Here is an 18,963-nt window from a genome sequence, read left to right as displayed (position 1 = left end):
TTTACTATTAGCAACACGTGGACAGCCTCCCTGAAGGCAGGGGGTGTGGCCACACTACTTGGCAGAAAGAGACATGTACGTGTATAACTGACATCCTGGTTGGCAAGTTAAGACGTGGATGTTAGATATGGCAAGTCCCCTGCCACAGTCAAATACCCCAGCAGTGGGAGCAGGATAAGTGTACAACAAAGGACATGTTCTTAAGGATGTCCCCCTAACCCTAAACCCAGATTGGCAGAATAACTCGGCACAGATGCTTGTAGATCTCAGGCTGTAAAAGCCCTTTAGGACCTTAACTCAGGGTCACAGTTCAGTTTTCAAATCTAGACCATGGCCCTGGTCAAGCAGTCCTAGGGTGTATGCTCAATAAACAATAAACTATCCCTGTCTGACTGAGGTTAGTATTCATGCAGTTTGTGAGGGGATTCATGAACCCCAACAGGTCAGGGTTCTCTAGAGTAAATATATATATATATGATTTAGTAGAATAAAACTACCCAGTACAGACTCCAAACCTGTTGGTGACTCCCTAAGGTTATCTTCTGACTTCTGTGTATACACAGAATGGGGTGTGTGTGTGCACATATAAATAAGTGCAAAAGGAAAAAAAAATAGGGACCTTAGAGGTGTGTAAATTAAGAATGAGTATTGTTCTTTCAGAAGACCAGAGTTCAGATCCCAATCCAAGTTGGCCACTCCACCTTCAAGTAATCCAACACCTTTAGCCTCTAGGGAGACCCACTCATATGCACATGTGAACACAAACATCCCCCCCCCCATGTGTAACTAAAAAGAAAATCAATCTTTTAGAAGAATTTTTAAAGATGTGGTGATCTTCAGCAAGATCCACTATCATTATTAAACAGTGGGCAAGGGACGTAGCTCTGGGAAAGAACACTTGCTCAGTACGTGCGAGACTCTGGCTTTAAACAGCACCACTAGTTTAAAAAAAAAACAAAAGGTTTAAATCATGAAGTAGATATTCTATTGTCTTAGTTGATATTCTATTGCTGTGAAGAGACACCATGACCACGGCAACTCTTATAAAGGAAAGCATTTAAGCTGGGCTGGTTTACTGTTCAGACATTCAGTCCGTTATCATGATGGCAGGAAGCATGGCAGACGTGGTGCTGGATAAGTAATGGAGAGTTCCACATCCACAGGCAGCAGGAAGAACGGGACACTGGGCCTGGCTTGAGCATCTAAAGCCACAAAGCCTACCCGCAGTGACACCCTTCCTCCAACAAGGTCACACCTCTCAATCCCTGTCGCCACTCCCTAATGAACAAACATTCAAATAGTGTGAGCCTCTGGGGGACACTCCTATCCAAACAACCACAGAATTTTCCCATACGTTAGCAAGTTCAGCTCGCCCTGGTCAGCACCGGGCATGCTTGCCTCTCTCCAGGTGAGCTTCGTGAATGCATTCTCAACATCCGCCATGTCCAAGGTGGTCTCGGTATGATTTAGTCGACTCTATGATTAAGTCATAAATAATTAGTGACTTCTTGGACTTAGAGGCTCTGCCCCTGAAACATACTACCAAGAAAACATCCTGGCGCTTCTCCCTGATTATGGACATCTTGATTTCGTTTTGGTGTACTAATACAGATGTGCACACGCCTTTAATCCCAGTACTCGGGAGGCAGAGGCAGGCGGATTTCTGAGTTCAAGGCCAGCCTGGAACTACAAAGTGAGTTCCAGGACAGCCAGGGCTACACAGAGAAACCCTGTCTCCAAAAACAAAAAAAAAAAAAAAAGAAAGAAAGAAAGAAAGAAAGAAAGAAAGAAAGAAAGAAAGAAAGAAAGAAAGAAAGAAAGAAAGAAATAGATGGAGTTAGTATAAACACACTACAGTAACCAACACTGCACAGCCTGGAACAGACTGGTCCTGAAGAGGGCTGAGGCCGATGCTAAAGCAGGTAGGGGTAGCATGTTCTTACTCTGTCAGTCCTCTGGGTTTGAGACTTTATTTCCAAAGTCACATCAGAAAAATGTGGACTTGATTGACACATACGTAGGATAGTGAGGAGTTCAGCCAGGACATATATTCAACAGTATTCATCAATCAGATTGGCCTCTAAGAGGATGTGCTGGTACCTCATAGCCCTCAATGATCAAGCATCTGCCATGAGCTACCTCCTCCTGCTTGCAAAGACCATCTCCCAAACAAAACACCCGTGTTTCTGCTCATGCCAGTCTAGGTGGGCTCCTGGAGGGCTGTCTGTGTACTCTAGATGGCCTCGTTACAATGTGGATGACACACCAGCAGCTAATCTAGGTTCTTCCCTCTGTGAGCCTCTGATATGAGAGTCGAAAAGTGCAGAGAATCAAGCAAATGGCCTATCTAAGGGGATGCTGACATGGGAGTGGCCTCTGAAAATTGTTGTGGCCATGAATTGTTGGAACGCTTTCCAGGAAAAGTTTTTAATTAAGAAAAAGTGGACCGGAGCCCAACCACTCCTCGGAACCAGTGGGAGCTCTTCCAGGAAAAGACCTTAGTCCAGGAGAGGTCAGCCAGTCAGTCCAGGACAGCAGCAACCAGCACTCCGATCTGCTCATGTTGCTCGAAATGAAATATCCACTATTTCCAGGAAGGCACCAGAGCTTGAGAGACACCACGAGACAGGGTTGCGATCAGCACCGTCCAGAAAGGCATCTGGTTAGAAGAAAGTGATTTTGAATGGATTTATATCACCTCCCTTGACCAGGACTGGAGGATAGAGGGCTCCAACCCCCTCTCCTCCTCCAAACACCCAGGTGATACCTCCGCCTATAGGATTGAAGACAGCGTGGCCGCGCTCCCAACTCCATACCTTCTCTTGCCAAGGGAAAGACTTTAAGTCCTTGCACTGTTCCTTGCCCTGAGTGGGACATTTAAACAAGGCAGCAGTTGGTTCCATTTTGAGTACGGAAGCAGAGGCAGGCTTCCCCTGCCTCAGGGTTCTGGTCTGAATAGGAATTGAACTCCTTAGGCTCAAGCGCTTAAACAATTGGTGTCCAGCGGGTGGCGCTGTGGTGGAAGGTTATGGAGCTTGAGGAGCTGGCGTTTCACTGGAGGAAATGGATGGCTGGGATTTTGTAGCCCGTTTCCTGTTCTGCCTCAGCTCTCCTTGACTGAAGATACAGCTGACAAGCTACCTCCTGCTTCTCCTACCCTGCCTTCCCTGACTTGAGGGGCTGTATTCCCTCAAACTGCAAGCCAGGTTAAACCCGCCCTCTGCTAAGTTGTTCCTTGTCGGGTGTTTTGTCACAGCACTGAGAACGAAGCTAACTAATCCTATCAGGTCTGTGTGCATACACACCACTGCCTGCCCATCACAAGCCGTGAGACACTGACTGATGAGCAACTTACTTCTGCAAGTGAAAGAACGCCACCTATCTATCGCCTTATCTAAGTTGTTTGGGGATTTGTGGGGGCGTGGTGTATTCAGACCACAGCCTAGACCGGTGAACTTCCTGAAGCACCAGACCAGCAGAGAGTGAGACAGCCTCAGCTAAACCTGTCGTCTGACCACCTGTGCTAGGCCAAGGGACCCACACACAGGGAACTCCCAGCTGTCCCAAGGACATCAGCTCAGCACAGTCACCAGTAGGTGACAAGATTCATTCAGGTTGCCGCCCATCCATCCTTCCAAATCTAGCGTTTCGCCTCCTCGGTCCTATACCTCGGCCGTTCAGCATTGTCGCTGCGCCTGCCTTCAGCAAATCTCCAACTGTATTTCCTAATGTTTCATCTAACCATCTCTATCAGGTCTGTCTCTGCCTTCAGTAAAGCCCTCATGAATTACAGCCTCCTTAACCTACCTCTTTTACAATCCTGTAACGGCGTGTGTGTGTGTGTGTGTGTGTGTGTGTGTGTGTGTGTGTGTGTGTGTTGTGAGTTGGGGGTTTACCTAAGTGTTAATATTGGTAGTAGAAAAACCTGTGATTGCCGGAGCTATGCTGTAGAGCAGTGGTTCTCAACCTTCTTGGTGCTGTAAGCCTTTACTACAGTTCCTCCTGTTGTGGTGACTTCCAAAATTAAAGTTATTTCATTGCTACTTCATAACTGTAATTTTGCTACTGTTACAAGTTCGTAACATAAATTTCTAATGTGTGACCCACAGGTTGAGAACTACTACTGTAAAGAGCTATCAGAACTATTTTATAAACTACAGTCAACAACAACAAAAAAAAATCTTACAAATGTGTTGTTATTCAGTATGTTCTGACGGGGTGAAAAGACACAAATATGTCTGTCCATGTTTCTGACATCATGTGCTCATGACAGACATAATTCGTCAATTTTATCTTCTGATAGCAAAATAAAAAGAAAGGTATAATCCTCAAGAGGCCAAGGTCCTGCCTTATGTCGTCAGAGATTTGTCTGTCTTTCTGATAGTTTAAACTGTGTAATAAACTTGGTGTGTGTGTTTTTTTTTTAAATAATAGATGGAACCAGAGAGAACCCAAAAGATAAATTAGTTACTTCATACAAATAAACTATTCTAAAGTGCCAGATAGCTTTTTAAAAGATTCACTTCGTGTTTGAAAATAAAACTCCAATGACAATCTGTTTTTCAGAATTTCTCAGTTAAAAAAAAAAAAGAAGAAGAAGAAAGAAAGAAAGAAAAGCTTTTCAGGGCAACTCCCTGAATCCTTGGACGCCCAAAGACTCTTCCTGATATCTAGCTCCCCCTTGTGGCCATATATTTAGATGGCATCGGTATCCGTTCTATAGCATTTATATACACAAAAACCTTTTGGTGTTTGTTGGTTGGTTTGTTTATGAGTGCTTTACCTGCATGTCTATCTGTGCACCATGTGCAAGCTTTGTGCCTGTGCAGACCAAAAGAAGGCTTTGGATTCACTGAAACTGGAATTACAGACGGTTGTGAGCCACATTGTAGATGCTGGAAATGGACCCTGAGTTTTCTGGAAGAGCAGCTAATGCCCTCAACTGTTGAGCCATCTCTCCATCCCCTGATTGTGTTTTGAAACAAGTCTCACTCTGAAGATCCAGCTGGCCTAGAACTAAGAGAAGTCCTCCTGCCTCGGTGTCCCAAGTACTCGGATTATAGACATAAGCCTTTGAATTTTTTGCAAATCACTCCAAACAACAATCCAAAGAGCCTAAGGGCAAAACATTCTGTCCAGTTTCTAGAGGCACACCTTGACTCCACGCACAGACAGTGCAATCTGCTGCTTACTAAACGCTCACTACAGGTGAAAACACAACACTGCATCTTCAAGTCTCCCTGTGTATCAGTAAATAAGATGTGTTGCTTACCACGTGACCGGGCCACAGACTTAGGCTGGGTCCCTGAGACTTAGGCTAGGCTGTGATGGAGATGTCCCAGTTAGCTGAGTTCTCCACGGCACAACAAAACTCCCTCCCTGGTGGAGCCTGACAGCTGCGCTAGCCTGGGCAGAGATGCAGGCTTGGAGGGCAGTTTGATACTATTTCCATTTATAGTTTCAACTTGCAAATAAACACCGACCCAAGCTCACAAGAATTTAACAACAAAATACCAGTTTGGGCCAGTTATTCCACAGTATCACCTCCGATTATATGTGCCAGGGTCTTTTATCTTGTGAAGCTGACACTAGTGTACTGTTTTCTTTTTGACTACGCTGGGTCACAGGTGCCTGCAAAACAATAGGATTCACTCCGTGAGCGTCTCTGCCTTCAGAGGGCTGTACAGCCTCACTAAACTGTAAGTATGGGGGCTAAATGGCTTCCTGTACCAAAAGCATTCGGTCAGGCTAATCCATTCCAGTCCAAACCAGTTCTCCTGCTCAGGAGAGAGGCAGGGGACCTGCAAGTTGTGCTGAAGGGACAGTGTGGCAGGGGGCCTGGGAGCATGGGATTGGGGGCACACTGTGTTCAGGCTGAGCCATGATGTCTCTAATAAGGGCGTGGCCTTGGGCACTGGTTCCCTCTACTTTCCTTTAATAGTGTCAACTCCCGGCTGTTGTGGGAATAGATTTTAAAAACTCATAGGAAACACCCAGGACAGGTGAAGTTTCCAGTTGAGCAACAGCTAGTTTTCCCCATGTTCTATGCCATTAGTGTGGTGTCTTCAGCAGAGGGTCTTAGTGTCCAATTGTGGAACCTACCTAATAGCATTGCCAATAGCTTCTACCGTTTGGTGATGTCTATGGATCCTCTCTGGACAAAGTCCCCCCCCCCAAATGTAACTCATTCCTGGTACTGGGAGTGGAGGTCGGGGGACATGGTAGTGTATGATGTCTCGTTAGGGCATTGTTATCCTCCACCATATGATGACTCCATTCAAATTCTTTGTATGTCTACACCTTAGAAAGTTTCTACAGTGATATGTTCCCACATGGATTTCCAAAGGGCCTTTGGAGTTAGTTACTCCTCCCCACACTCCCTCCTGTACCTTGACCTCCATCCCCACCCCCCACTCCTCCTACCCTCCCATCTCCACCCCTTCACTCCCCAAGTTCTAGTTTCTCCTTTATTCCTTTATAGCACTATCTTCTACACTCCTTCTTCCTCACCATTTTAATCTCCCACCAACAGCACATAAGAATTCTAGTTGCTCTTGCCCTTGCCATCACCCCCGTCCCGCCCCCTCAGCCTGTCATCACCTTCATCCCGCCCCCGCCCTCGCCCCACCTCCACTCCTTCACCCTCAGTCTCACCATCACCCTCGCCCCGCCCTGCCCTGGCCCNCCCCCGCCGCCGCCCTCAGCCACACACACACACACACACACACACACACACACACACACACACGGAAAAGGTCATCCCAAATGACACACGGGGTCCTACTTCCTAAAGGTCCTCAGCCCCCACCCAACAGTGCCCCCTGGGGGACAAGCCTTTGAATGACTGCAACGTAGACCAATTCATTAGCTAACTGTGGGAAATGTAAAGCTAGAAATGACATAATAAATGATAAGGGCCCTTAGAAGTTCAAAGGCAGGAAGTGATATGTGGTGAGTGTGGTATAGGAGAGACGACTGCTGGAGTTACTTCCCTTCTTGTAAAACATCAAAAAGAATAAACTCACTGCTGTTACATCTCCTTTCCAGGTACCTCAGTCATAACAGAATAACCTTCCTAAAGCCAGGAGTTTTTGAAGATCTCCACAGACTGGAATGGCTGTATGTTTCATTTGTGTGGCGTTTCCTTGTACTGGTTTTTAAGGTTCTGAAAACACCCACATAACTCTGTTGTCTTGTTGTTGACAGGATAATTGAAGACAATCACCTCAGTCGAATTTCCCCACTCACATTTTATGGACTGAATTCTCTTATTCTCTTGTAAGTACTCAGTTAAAACAAACAGGGGTGTGAGATGGCTCAGGGAGAGAAGGCAATTGCCACCGAGCCTGACAGCCTGAGGTCAGTCCCAGGACCTACGTGCTAGAAAGATCCACTGCTGCAGGCTGTCAACTCTACATACAAACTGTAGCACGCTGTATTGCTTAGGGTTGCTGTGTAGAGACACCATGACCACAGCAAGTCTCAGAAAGGGCACCACTTCACTGGGACTGGCGATGGCAGGGAGCATGATGGGATGCAGGCAGGGGGAGGTGGGTGCTGGAGAAGGAGCTATGAGTTCTCCATCTTGAGCAGCAGGCATCAGTGGAAGAACTGGCCTGAGCTTCTGAGACACCAAAACCCAGCCCCATAGTGACACACGTCCTCCATCAAGGCCACACCTCCTAATAGCGCCACTCCCTATGGGCCAAGGATTCAAGCACATGCATCCATGGGGATCAGTCATGTTCAAGACACCACACACGCACGCACGCACACACACCAATAAATAAGTAAATTGATGTAATAAAAATTTTAAAGTATTCCAACTGAAGAGACAGAAATAAAACATCAAAAGTTTAAGCATAGTAGCGTTAATTTATAAGTATTAAAGCCTGAAAGAAGCTTTCTCCACTATACCACCTTGAGCATATTCTCTAAGGCCATGTATAGGTCTGACTGGTTGGTGACCAGACCTGAGCACAGGCTACCATTGTACTGTACTGGTGTGTGCTTAAGCACCAGCACTCCTGTACAGCAACTTCAGCAAAGGACAAGCCTCCTACAAAAACCACCTCATTCGCCCAGCCTGCTGTGGATGGGCACAGGCTTTTGTTCAGAGACTAATGTTACTGTTCCCTGAGGGAGAACCGATGTGTGTGTAAAAATGTTTTACTATCAAAGCACTTCAGTACTGCAGGGTGTGCCCAGAAAAAGTGGTGGGAAAGACTTGTAGCATGGGGTTCTCGAAGTTTGCCTGGAGACACAAAAGAAACAGAAACAGAAAACGTGATTTTTCGTGGTTTCTTTCCTTTTTAGAGTGCTGATGAATAATGCCCTCACCCGTTTGCCTGACAAACCCCTCTGTCAACACATGCCCCGCCTACACTGGCTGTAAGTCAATCTCCCTCGCCCTGTCTGACTGTTTGTCTGTCTATCCACCTGTCCATCCATATATCCACCTATCTGTCTATCTGTCTATCTATCTATGTATCTATCTATCTATCTATATACTTATCTATTCACCTATTCATCTATCCACCTATCCATCTATCTACCCATCCACCATATACTTATCTACCTACTATCTATCTATCTATCCATCCACCTATCCACCTATCCATCTATCTACCCATCTATCAATCTATTAATCTATCTACTACATTTTCTGAATTTGCCTAACTCATATTGGACACCAAGGGTCTTCTGTGCCAGGAAACTAGTGTATCAAGTTTCTTTGCATTGTTTTATTATTGTATTTTTATATTAAACACCCTCATTGGCTAACTTCTCTAGACTTTCACCAAAATGCAATGCCTGAAAGAGAAAAGTATTTTGGAATCTGGAAGAAGGAAGTCGGAGGGGACGATACACGGTCTGTGTCACACTTCCTCTTCCCTCTGTCAATCACACCTATTAAGTCGATGCAGAAAGCTACATTGTTTCATTTTATCCCTCAATTCTGAGTGATGAGAATGTTATCGATTGGCACTAATCATGATACAATGGGGGCTGTGGGATGTTTTGAGAAAGTCCCTTACTTGTTCTGTGTAATGTGTTGACACCGTGGCTTTGCATAGTAGTAAGTATCATTCCACAAGCTGGCGTTCAGTCAGCCAATAAATATGCCTGTTATGGGTTTGGCCTGGTGTGGTGGCTCACATCTGTAATCTCAGGAGGCTAAAGCAAGAGGCTGGGGAAGAAGGATCACTAGAAGCTCAAGGTCAGCCTGGGGTACAGAGTGAGGTCCTGTTTTTTGTTTTTCTAAAGAATTGACCAAAATTACTATTTAAAAGTTCAATCAACAAACTGCCTACTGGAATCAAGAAAACTCCCTTTACCTCCTGTTTTGTAAGAAATTTTCAAAAGTCGATTGTTTGGTATCCAAATTTACAGCAAACTAGACATGCTGAGTGATAAACTCAGGGAATAATGAGAAGCTTAGTAACTAAACACAATCGAGCAGTGCGGACAGAAGCGACGGGCAGTCAACGTTGTGTGCACTGTGCAGCTCAGAGACAGCTTGATGGCTGAGTAACTTAGTGCACAGGATCCTGGGTTGAATCCTAAGCACCCAAAAAGAAAAATGTGAATTGAGGCTATTTTTTTTATTTATTTATTTTTTATTTTATTTTTGGTTTTTTGTTTTTGTTTTTGTTTTTGTTTTTTTGTTTGTTTGTTTGTTTGGTTTTGGTTTTTTTTTTTTTTCAAGACAGGGTTTCTCTGTAGCCCTGGCTGTCCTGGAACTCACTCTGTAGACCAGGCTGGCCTCGAACTCAGAAATCCGCCTGCCTCTGCCTCCCAAGTGCTGGGATTAAAGGCACGTGCCACCACCGCCCGGCGAGGCTATTTATTTAAACAAGATTTCATTATGTAGCCCAGGCTGGCCTTAAACTCACTCTCCAGGTACCCTCCTGTCCCAGTCTCCCTACTGCTGAGATTACAGGTAGGAGGAGCTGCCGCAGGCAACTTTAATAGAGTATACTTTGATTTGTCATAGAACACTGCCACCAGGTGGTAGGTTCATGAATAGCCATTAGCAATTAGAAAAGGAACAGAGAGCCAGACTAAGGAAACAGCACTCTTAGCATTTAGCAGCCGCTTTCATAGAATGAACAACTCTTCCTCCAGAAGGGCAGTCTGCTGTTCACTCTACAGCCTGACTTCAAATATACTCCTCTTATGTTGCTCTCCAAGTGTAAACATACCTTCTCCAATGTGTTCGGTGTTTAGATCCCTTAATTCTTGATCTTCCCAATCTTTCAGATATATTTTACTTTTTCAATGTCTACTAAAGTGTAGTTCCCAAAGCAAGGTGACAGTGTCCTTGGTGCTGACACTGTCTTTTCTCTAGAGCTTTCCAAGTTTCCCGTGGTGGTTTTAGTAGCTCTCCCACACTTTTACCCTGCATGAGTCACTGCTGCTTCTGAGTAACTTCATGCCATCTGGCAAAGATTGAGTATGTGATGCCCTTAGACCTAAGGGCAGTGTTCAGGGCAGGATATCCTGTGCTCTGCAAAGTCTTACCATACCCCTACTGCTGGGGTCAAAGGAGAGGTGCAATGTGAGAACAACCTAGCTGGGGATGTAGCTCAGTAGTAGGGCACCAGTCTAAGGGCAAAGCCTTGCACTTGGTCTCCAGCAGTGGAAGAAATAAAAGGCAACTTCCGGTGCCGTGAAGAGACTCCGTGTGTGTGTGTGTGTGTGTGTGTGTGTGTGTGTGTGTGTGTGTGTGTGTGTGATGTCAGCTCCACACAGCACAGGCACTCCAGGGGAATGTCTAGGCAGCTCCCCAGCTTGAAGAACAAGGGATGCCTGTCTGAAAGGACAGATTCTATGGTTCCCAGCAGTGTCAGGCTGATAGACGTCTTTTCTAGGACCACTTGAGTTGGGGAGACAGGAAATAAATATTCTCTTAGGGAGACTATCACAAAGAAAGAAAGAAAGAAAGAAAGAAAGAAAGAAAGAAAGAAAGAAAGAAAGAAAGAAAGAAAGAAAGAAAGAAAGAAAGAAAAACCACGACTGTCAAAATGCAGAAAACAACTGATTATGGTGTGCCCAGCCCCAACACAGCTTCCACACGCATGGCACTAAAAGAACAGAAAGAGTGCCAAAACAAAAGAGCCAACTGCGGGACAGTGTCTCCCAGAATAGAGAGGGAGCTATACTCTCAGTACCACAACATTATGGCCACCTAAACAACACTCAAACAATGATATCACTAATAAACACGCTAAAGTCAAAGGGGAAACTCTCACTGGGCCCCACACCAAGAGAAGTACAGACAACTCGTGACTCTAAGAGACAGAGGTTTAGTCTTCCCGGTGATGAGCACCTAATTGGTTATCCAATAGCAAGTAGGCAGCTCTGAAATTTTACATATATATATATATATATATATATATATATATATATATATATATATATATTCAGCATATTGTATTTATATATTTATGCGTGTGTGTGTGTGTGTGTGTGTGTGTGTGTGTGTAGCAGTAAATATCAAAGAAAAAGAGGCCAGCAGTTTGACCGGAACTAAAGAAAAATGGAAGAGATTAGAGGAAGGAAAAGAAAGGGGAATATGATAAACCTCATATCATTTTTACTATTGCCACAGATGACAGGCAATAATACTACATGTATACAGCATAGATATATATGTATATTCAGCTGCTATACAAATTGTTGTAAACAGAATGAAAAGAAACGATATTTTATTTGATAGCAAATTATTGCTAGCCAATTTATTTTTGTCTATGAATTTAATTTGTGTTCCATTTTTATGTTCTAGGGACTTTGAAGGCAACCGTATCCATAATTTAAGGAATTTGACTTTTATTTCCTGCAATAATTTAACTGTTTTGTAAGTACTATCTCTTTTAAGGTAATGTTGACTTTCCTTACAAACCAAATGTATCCTTTATGTGAAATGTAGATAGGTAGATAATAGACAGATAGATGATAAATAGGTAGTGAAAATATCTATATATAATGAAACAATACACACACACACACACACACACACACACACACACATATATATATATATATATATATATATATATATAAAAAAACAATACACACACACACACACACACACACACACACACACATATATATATATATATATATATATATATATATGAAACAGTCAGTGAAATAAGAGAATATGGATTTGGAAAAAAGCAAAAAAGCAAGAAGGGGTATGAGGAAGGAAAGGGAAGGGAGAAGTGATGTAATTCTAATCTCAAGAGTAAAAGAAAAACAAATCAATACCTTTAATCCTTGCACTCCAGAGGCAAAGGCATATCTCTAAGAGTTTGAGACAAGCCTGGTCTACATAGTTATTCCCAAGCCAGCCAGATGTAGATAGATAGATAGATAGATAGATAGATAGATAGATAGATAGATAGATAGATAGATAGATAGAACTTGTTAAATATAAATATATAACCCACTCATAAATATAACGTGCTCAGTCTATATAGTCTTACTTATGTGTATGTTCTCAGGAATGACCATTTGGTATTGGCATTGACTTTTAAACTTCTATACAGAAAAAAAATCATTTGGGTTTCTCCCAGTAGGTGCCTATGGTTTAGGTCCAGAGTTACTGGGAGAAGGTGACAATGTTTTATAGTGATGGACTGAGTTAAATACGTAGAGCTAGCACAGGGCTACTTGAAGACATGACACATAGTATTTAAATATCTGCAAAGAGTACATTAGACCTCGAGGAAAGAAGATAGATGCCCATTTCTCATTTCTACTGTTATAAAGCACCCTGACAAAGAGCAACTTAGTGGACAAAGTGTTTATTCTAGCTTACAATTCCAGGTTATAGTTCATCATGACAGAGAATTCATAGTGGCAGGACTTCAGGCAGCTTGTCCCATCACCTCCTTTCTAAGGAGCAGAGAAAAAATAATGCATGTGTGCTTAATCTTCTGCCAGATCTCTCTACTTCTATACAGTCCTGGGCCCCAAGGAAATGATGCTTCCCCCTTTCAGGCTAGGTCTTCTTATATTAATTAAGGCATTTGTGATGGTTTGAAAATGGCCCAGAGAGCAGCACTACTTGGAAGTGCAGCCTTGTTGGAGAAGTTGTGGCCTTGGAGTAGGTGTGTCACTGTGGGTGTGGACTTTAAGACCCCCATCCTAGCTGCCTGGAAGCTAGTCTTCTCCTCGCTGCCTTCAGAACAAGAGACATAACTCTCAAGCTGGTAAGATGGCTCAGTGGGTAAGAGCACTGGCTACTCTTTTGAAAGTCCTAAGTTCAAATCCCAGCAACCACGTGGTGGCTTGCAACCACCCATAATGAGATCTGATGCCCTCTTCTGGTTCATCTGAAATAAATCTTAAAAACAAAAAAATCAAAAACTTAAGAGAGAGAGAGAGAGAGAGAGAGAGAGAGAGAGAGAGAGAGAGAGAGAGGCAGAACTCTCAGCCCCTCTTGCACCATGTCTGCCGGAATGTCGCCATGTTCCTTCCTGCTTTAATGATAATGAACTGAACCTCTGAACCTGTAAGCCAGCCCCAATTAAATGTTGTCCTCATAAGAGTTGCCGTAGTCATGGTGCCTGTTCACAGCAATAAAACGGTAGGTGACTTCATTCTAACTCCAAGCACTAGCAAGTCAGGGGTCTGCGGTGCATGGAGCATTTTGTTAGATGGATACACCTTGCAGACTGAGGAGGCAATGCCTCCTCTGAAATGCCTGTGCTTCAAGACTCTCCATTTTTGTTCTGAAGCGGTCTTTCTCTGTTTCTAAACACAGATTTGAATTACATTTTCATATCATTCCTATTAAAAGATTTGAGAAATTTAAGAATGAACTCAGACTGAAGCTAGGCATGGTGGCACACACCTGTAGTTGTAGCACTCAAGAGGCTGACGCAGAAAGATTGTGAGTTTGAGGCCAGACAGAACTGCATAGTTGAGACTGTATTTCCTAAATAAATAAACCGGATAATCAATCATGCTATTCAAAATATCCTGATATGAGAATGTACTCTATATTCATGATTTTTATGTTATCTTTCAAGAGTTACATTTAGTAATCATATTATAATTATGTCCACATGTTAACATGTATTTTTTTTTTAATTTTCAGGGTAATGAGGAAAAACAAAATCAATCACTTAAATGAACATGCATTTACACACCTCCAGAAACTAGATGAATTGTAAGTCTAACTAAATATAAATTAGAATGTTCTTTTCCAGTTTTACTTCATATTAGTTACACATATAATGTTGATATGTTTAAAAATATTAATTTCCTTTTTCCAAAAAGTGTATGTGCCCATGGATCACAAAACAATAGCTTTTTTCAGATAGTTTACAAAAGTAAATACAAAATAAAATATGAAACAAATATTTGAGATAAGTTAGATAAAGAAAATATAGCTTTGGACAAAGAATAAAACCAGGATAAGGTTAATAAATAAAATGCAACCTACACTGTTCTGTTTTATTGCTCCAAAGAGGCGGGATACTTGGCTTTAACTTTCCCTCAGGTTTTTTCCTCCTGCTTGACCACTGGAGGTGGGTGGGAGAAGTCACTTTTCCTGTTGTACCTCACAGTCTCCTAATTCAAGCTCACTGAGACCGTTTCTTGTTTAAAAGAAGCTAGAGCCCTTCTCGTGCCCACATTTCACAGACAATGCTGCTGAAAGCCCTTTATAGCTCCAAGGTGACATCATGTTAGGCACTCCCTCTGCACATATATGTCCCGCCCAGCCCCCTCTGCACACATATGTCCCGCCCAGGAGAGTATGAGCCTGTGCATCTCTCTGAAAGAAGCTTGAACCTCAAATTGCATGTTTTGAGGTAACCGTAAGAAACCCAGACAGAAGGAAAATCGGGGCTTCAAATTGTGTCCTTACTCTAACAGAAAAGGAGAAAGGGGGGAGAGAAAGGATGAAATATGGAATAGAACTTACAAAATGGAGAGAGAAGATCTTTAGACCCATTCTGGCTTTGAGTACATTGTAGTGTTGAGGATGTCCTTTGGACTTCTGACCGTCCTACTTCTACTTCCCAGATGTTTGCATTAGGGGTATTTACTACCATCCCTGGCTCAGGATAGAACACGTTTTATTTTACTGCCTCTTCTAAAGCCTCCTGACTTCATGGATGTGGAGGCGGAGCTCAGTAGTAGGACACACATTGAGAAGGATCAAGGCTGTGAGTTCAACCCCACACCAGGGAGATAGCTCTTCCCTTGGTATTTAACCAAAGGCACTGTTGGAAAGTTGTAAATGGTTTTCAAATGACTCTTCTACCAATGAATGAAGTCCTCAAAAAACAATATGACATGTTTGCAATTGTCTCCCCAGGGATTTAGGAAGTAATAAGATTGAAAATCTTCCACCGAACATATTTAAGGATCTGAAGGAGCTGTCGCAATTGTAAGACATTAACTTACCTCTTCATTTCTTTATCTCATTTTTCAATTGCGGTAAACTATGCATAGCATTTGGGTTATCCATCTGTTTCTGTATCACTGGATTACATCAAGATCTTCCACATTCCTGTTCAACTCTCACCTACATCCACCTCCATAGATTTTTTTTTAACTTAGTACAAATCTGAAACCTCATAACCATCAAGCACGAACTCCACATCCATCCAGCCCCAGTCCTGGCAACCATCATCCTTCTTGCTCTATGTCCATAGTTGCTATTTTGTGATGGGCTTGTTTCTCTTACCACACCAACAAGGTATACCAATATTGTAGGATGTGTCAGAATTCTCTTTGCTTTTAAGGCTGGATAATGAAACCTCATACACTGTGTGCAGTCATCCTCCAGCGTGGGCACAGTCATCCTCCAGCGTGGGCACTTGGATTGCTTCCACCTTTTGGCTAGTTTGAATAATGCTGTTATGAGCACATGTGCCCGTTCATGTCTGGATGTCTACCTTCATTTATTTGGGTTCTATGCTCCTTCTTAACTCTCAGCAACCTTAAGTATACCTAGTGAAGGCACCATAAATCAGAACTATTCTCTTTAAAGCTCATTTAATATTAATGCTGTCTCCACCACTGTAAATTGGGAACCAGTGTACCATAGAGTATCTGCTTTATACTCTTGAATTTCTATGGCTGTCTGGGAGCTGCAGCCCAAGAAAAGATCTTAGAGGAACTCTCCTTTTTACTTGTCCCTTTATACCTCCCTTTCTCAATAGTACTGTATCAAGACAGTAATACTGTATTCGGGGATGAATAGTGCATATTAGGCAAGCACTCTACCACTAAACCATGCAACCACCCTTAAAGCACGGCTTCCATTAGAGGTATATTGCTTTACAATATACACTTTACTTTTGTAAAGTGAAAAAATCCTAAGCCAGAGACCACCTGCACATCCCCAGAAATTAGGTGACTGGGCCACATGGTATTTCTAGTTTTGCTCTGTTGCACTGTTTTCCATCTGAGCCATGCCATTGTCCATCTCTCTCGATGCACAGGGCTCCAGTTTCCACCATCTTCCAACACCTGTTGTTTTCATTTCTTTGGCTCACAGTCATCTTAACTGAGAGTCCTTGAGGATCTGATTTTCACTGCTCTGCAAATAGTGGTGTTGAGTACTTTTTCCACATGTTTATTCACTTACCTGTCTTCTGAGGGGAAATCTACTCAAGTGGCTTCGTTCATTTTTATGTGATCTCCTTTCGCAGTTGTTGAGTTTTAATTCTTTATGTATCCTGTGTTTCCTACAGACAGTCCTATGTCCTACAGAGAACTCACATGTGTTTTCCCCTCTGTCATGAGTGACATTTCCTTAATTTTAATACACTGCCACTTTTCTATCTTTTACTTTCTTGTCTAAACTTTCAGTTTCACATCTAAGACACTGTCAAATCCACTCAATGAAATTCTCTTCTATTTCGATAGCTTTACCTTTAGGTACATCCTTTAGGAGTAAGCTTAGGTACGTGATCCCGTAAGGCTCTAATTCTATTCTTTTGCACAAGGTTATCCAATTTTCCCTACACTGTTTGCTTTTTAAAAAAAAAAAAAAAATGGTCTTCCCTGGTTGAATGCCTTTGACACCTATGTCAAAAGTTATCTGATTATGCCTGAGTGAGGTTGTCCCTGGGCTCTATAGCTGATCCCTTTGGTCTATACAGCTGTAGATTGCTGTGGGAACCCTAACGCTGTTCTTTTTTCTAATACTGCTTTTGCTATTTGGGCTCCTTTGATGTCTTATATAAATTTGTAAACCTTAATATGGACTGAGTTTTCCAATGCCATGAACAGGAATATCTTTCCCTTTATTGCTGTTGATCTAGTTCATTTTCTACTACTATAACAAAATACAACAGCCTGCCTAATTTATAACCAATAGAATTTTATGTGGCTCCCTGTTCTTGAGGTTAAGAAGTTCAAAAGTCAAGGCCAAATCTAGTGACATACAATGTCATCCTCAGCTATACTCTGTATCTAATAAATGAATTAGTATTTTTTCTGATGAATACTGATTCTGAGGTTGCTTTATATATCTTTTGGCCATTTGTGTGTGTTCTTTTAGGAAATATCTACTCATGTTCTTTGTCTATTTCTTTATCAGATTATTTGTCTTTTTTAGTTCCCTATATCTTTTTAGATATTAATCCATCCTCAATGGATGCTCTGTGGGGGTAGGGATGTGGCTCAGTGGTGGGGTGCATGTTTACCACAGTGTGCAGAACAAAGCAGAGAAGTAGAGGAAGGGAGAGAAAAATGAAGAGAGTGCCTTGCAAATCATTTTTCTATGCTGTAGTCGCCTCCTTTCGGGGTGTGAAGAAGCTTTTGGGGTTGGTGTGGTCCTCTTTGGCTCTTGTTGCTTTTACTGTTTGTGTTTTGGAAATCACATCCAAAGGAAATCACTGCCAGACCAGTTTCATGGAGGTCTTCCCCTATGGTCTCAGGGCTTACATTTAAATTTTCAATATACTTTAAGTACAATATATATTTTTAGTAAATGTCTCAAATTCATTCAAAATCAACAAATATATTCTCTTTCCCCAAACAATTTTTAGGAATGACTTATGGATGTATTTTTTTTAACTCAGGAATATTTCTTATAACCCAATCCAGAAAATTGAAGTAAACCAATTTGATTATCTTGCCAAACTCAAGTCTCTGTAAGTATATGCACATACAGTTTTACTTCAATACTAATAGCATAGATGCTCTTGTATCTTTTAATTATGTTTCATTTCAAGCTCCACAAAAATATACAAGCCCTTGATAGACTATAGACATATAGGATTGCTCCTATATAATGTGTCAATAAACTAAAAATTAGATGATAATGAACTCTACATCTCTCTGTGGCACCAAGAGTAAGATACTGAATTATGCATTTATGTTCTCTGAATGTATGGGGCATATTCATTGCTCCATTAATTCTGGGTAGTTAAGATTTACTATAGGTATCTCTTCTAGCTTGCTGTAATAGAACATTGCTGTAGTAAAACTCTGACCAAAATAAACTTGGGAAGACAAGGGTTTATTTGGCCTATAGGTTACAATCCATCATTGAGAAAAGCCAAAGCAGGAACTCAAGGCTTGAACCGTGGAGGAATGCTGTTTAGTGGCTTGGGGGCTCTCCGACATCAATCATTAATCAAGAAAATGCACCACAGATACACCCACTAGTCAAAACAATGGAGGCAGTTTCCACAACTGAGATTCCCTCTTCCCAAGTGTGTCAAGACAACAACAAAGATTACCCTAAAACAAAATTTTCTGGACTATGTAAATAATGACTCCCACAACACACACACACACACACACACACACACCAAAAGCTCTGTTAATTTCTAATTGCCTTTAAAAGATATGCCCCAGTTCATCTTATCTAACTACTCTACAGTAAAATAGCACTTTATTAGAAAAAAAGTATGACTTAAAAGGTATTGGAAAGCCGGGCGTGGTGGCGCATGCCTTTAATCCCAGCACTCGGGAGGCAGAGGC

General features: G+C 42.3%; 1 protein-coding gene across 7 annotated transcripts in view; it reads left to right on the top strand.

Annotated features, from left to right (window-relative positions):
• Rxfp1 (relaxin family peptide receptor 1) overlaps positions 1 to 18,963 on the top strand; it is a 94,220-nt gene that overhangs the window by 59,935 nt on the left and 15,322 nt on the right. For all 7 annotated transcript variants that reach the window (XM_029538142.1, XM_029538145.1, XM_029538143.1 and 4 more), the window contains 8 exons: positions 5,628 to 5,699; positions 7,048 to 7,119; positions 7,207 to 7,278; positions 8,317 to 8,391; positions 11,789 to 11,860; positions 14,111 to 14,182; positions 15,338 to 15,409; positions 18,057 to 18,128. In XM_029538142.1, coding sequence (XP_029394002.1) covers positions 5,628 to 5,699; positions 7,048 to 7,119; positions 7,207 to 7,278; positions 8,317 to 8,391; positions 11,789 to 11,860; positions 14,111 to 14,182; positions 15,338 to 15,409; positions 18,057 to 18,128 — 579 coding nt within the window. The remainder of the gene's footprint in view (positions 1 to 5,627; positions 5,700 to 7,047; positions 7,120 to 7,206; positions 7,279 to 8,316; positions 8,392 to 11,788; positions 11,861 to 14,110; positions 14,183 to 15,337; positions 15,410 to 18,056; positions 18,129 to 18,963) is intronic.

Source organism: Mus pahari, chromosome 4 (assembly GCF_900095145.1).
Source record: "Mus pahari chromosome 4, PAHARI_EIJ_v1.1, whole genome shotgun sequence".
Classification (NCBI taxonomy): domain Eukaryota; kingdom Metazoa; phylum Chordata; class Mammalia; order Rodentia; family Muridae; genus Mus; species Mus pahari.
The sequence above is the reverse complement of the archived record's forward strand: the minus strand, read 5'-3'. Positions and strand labels throughout refer to the sequence as shown.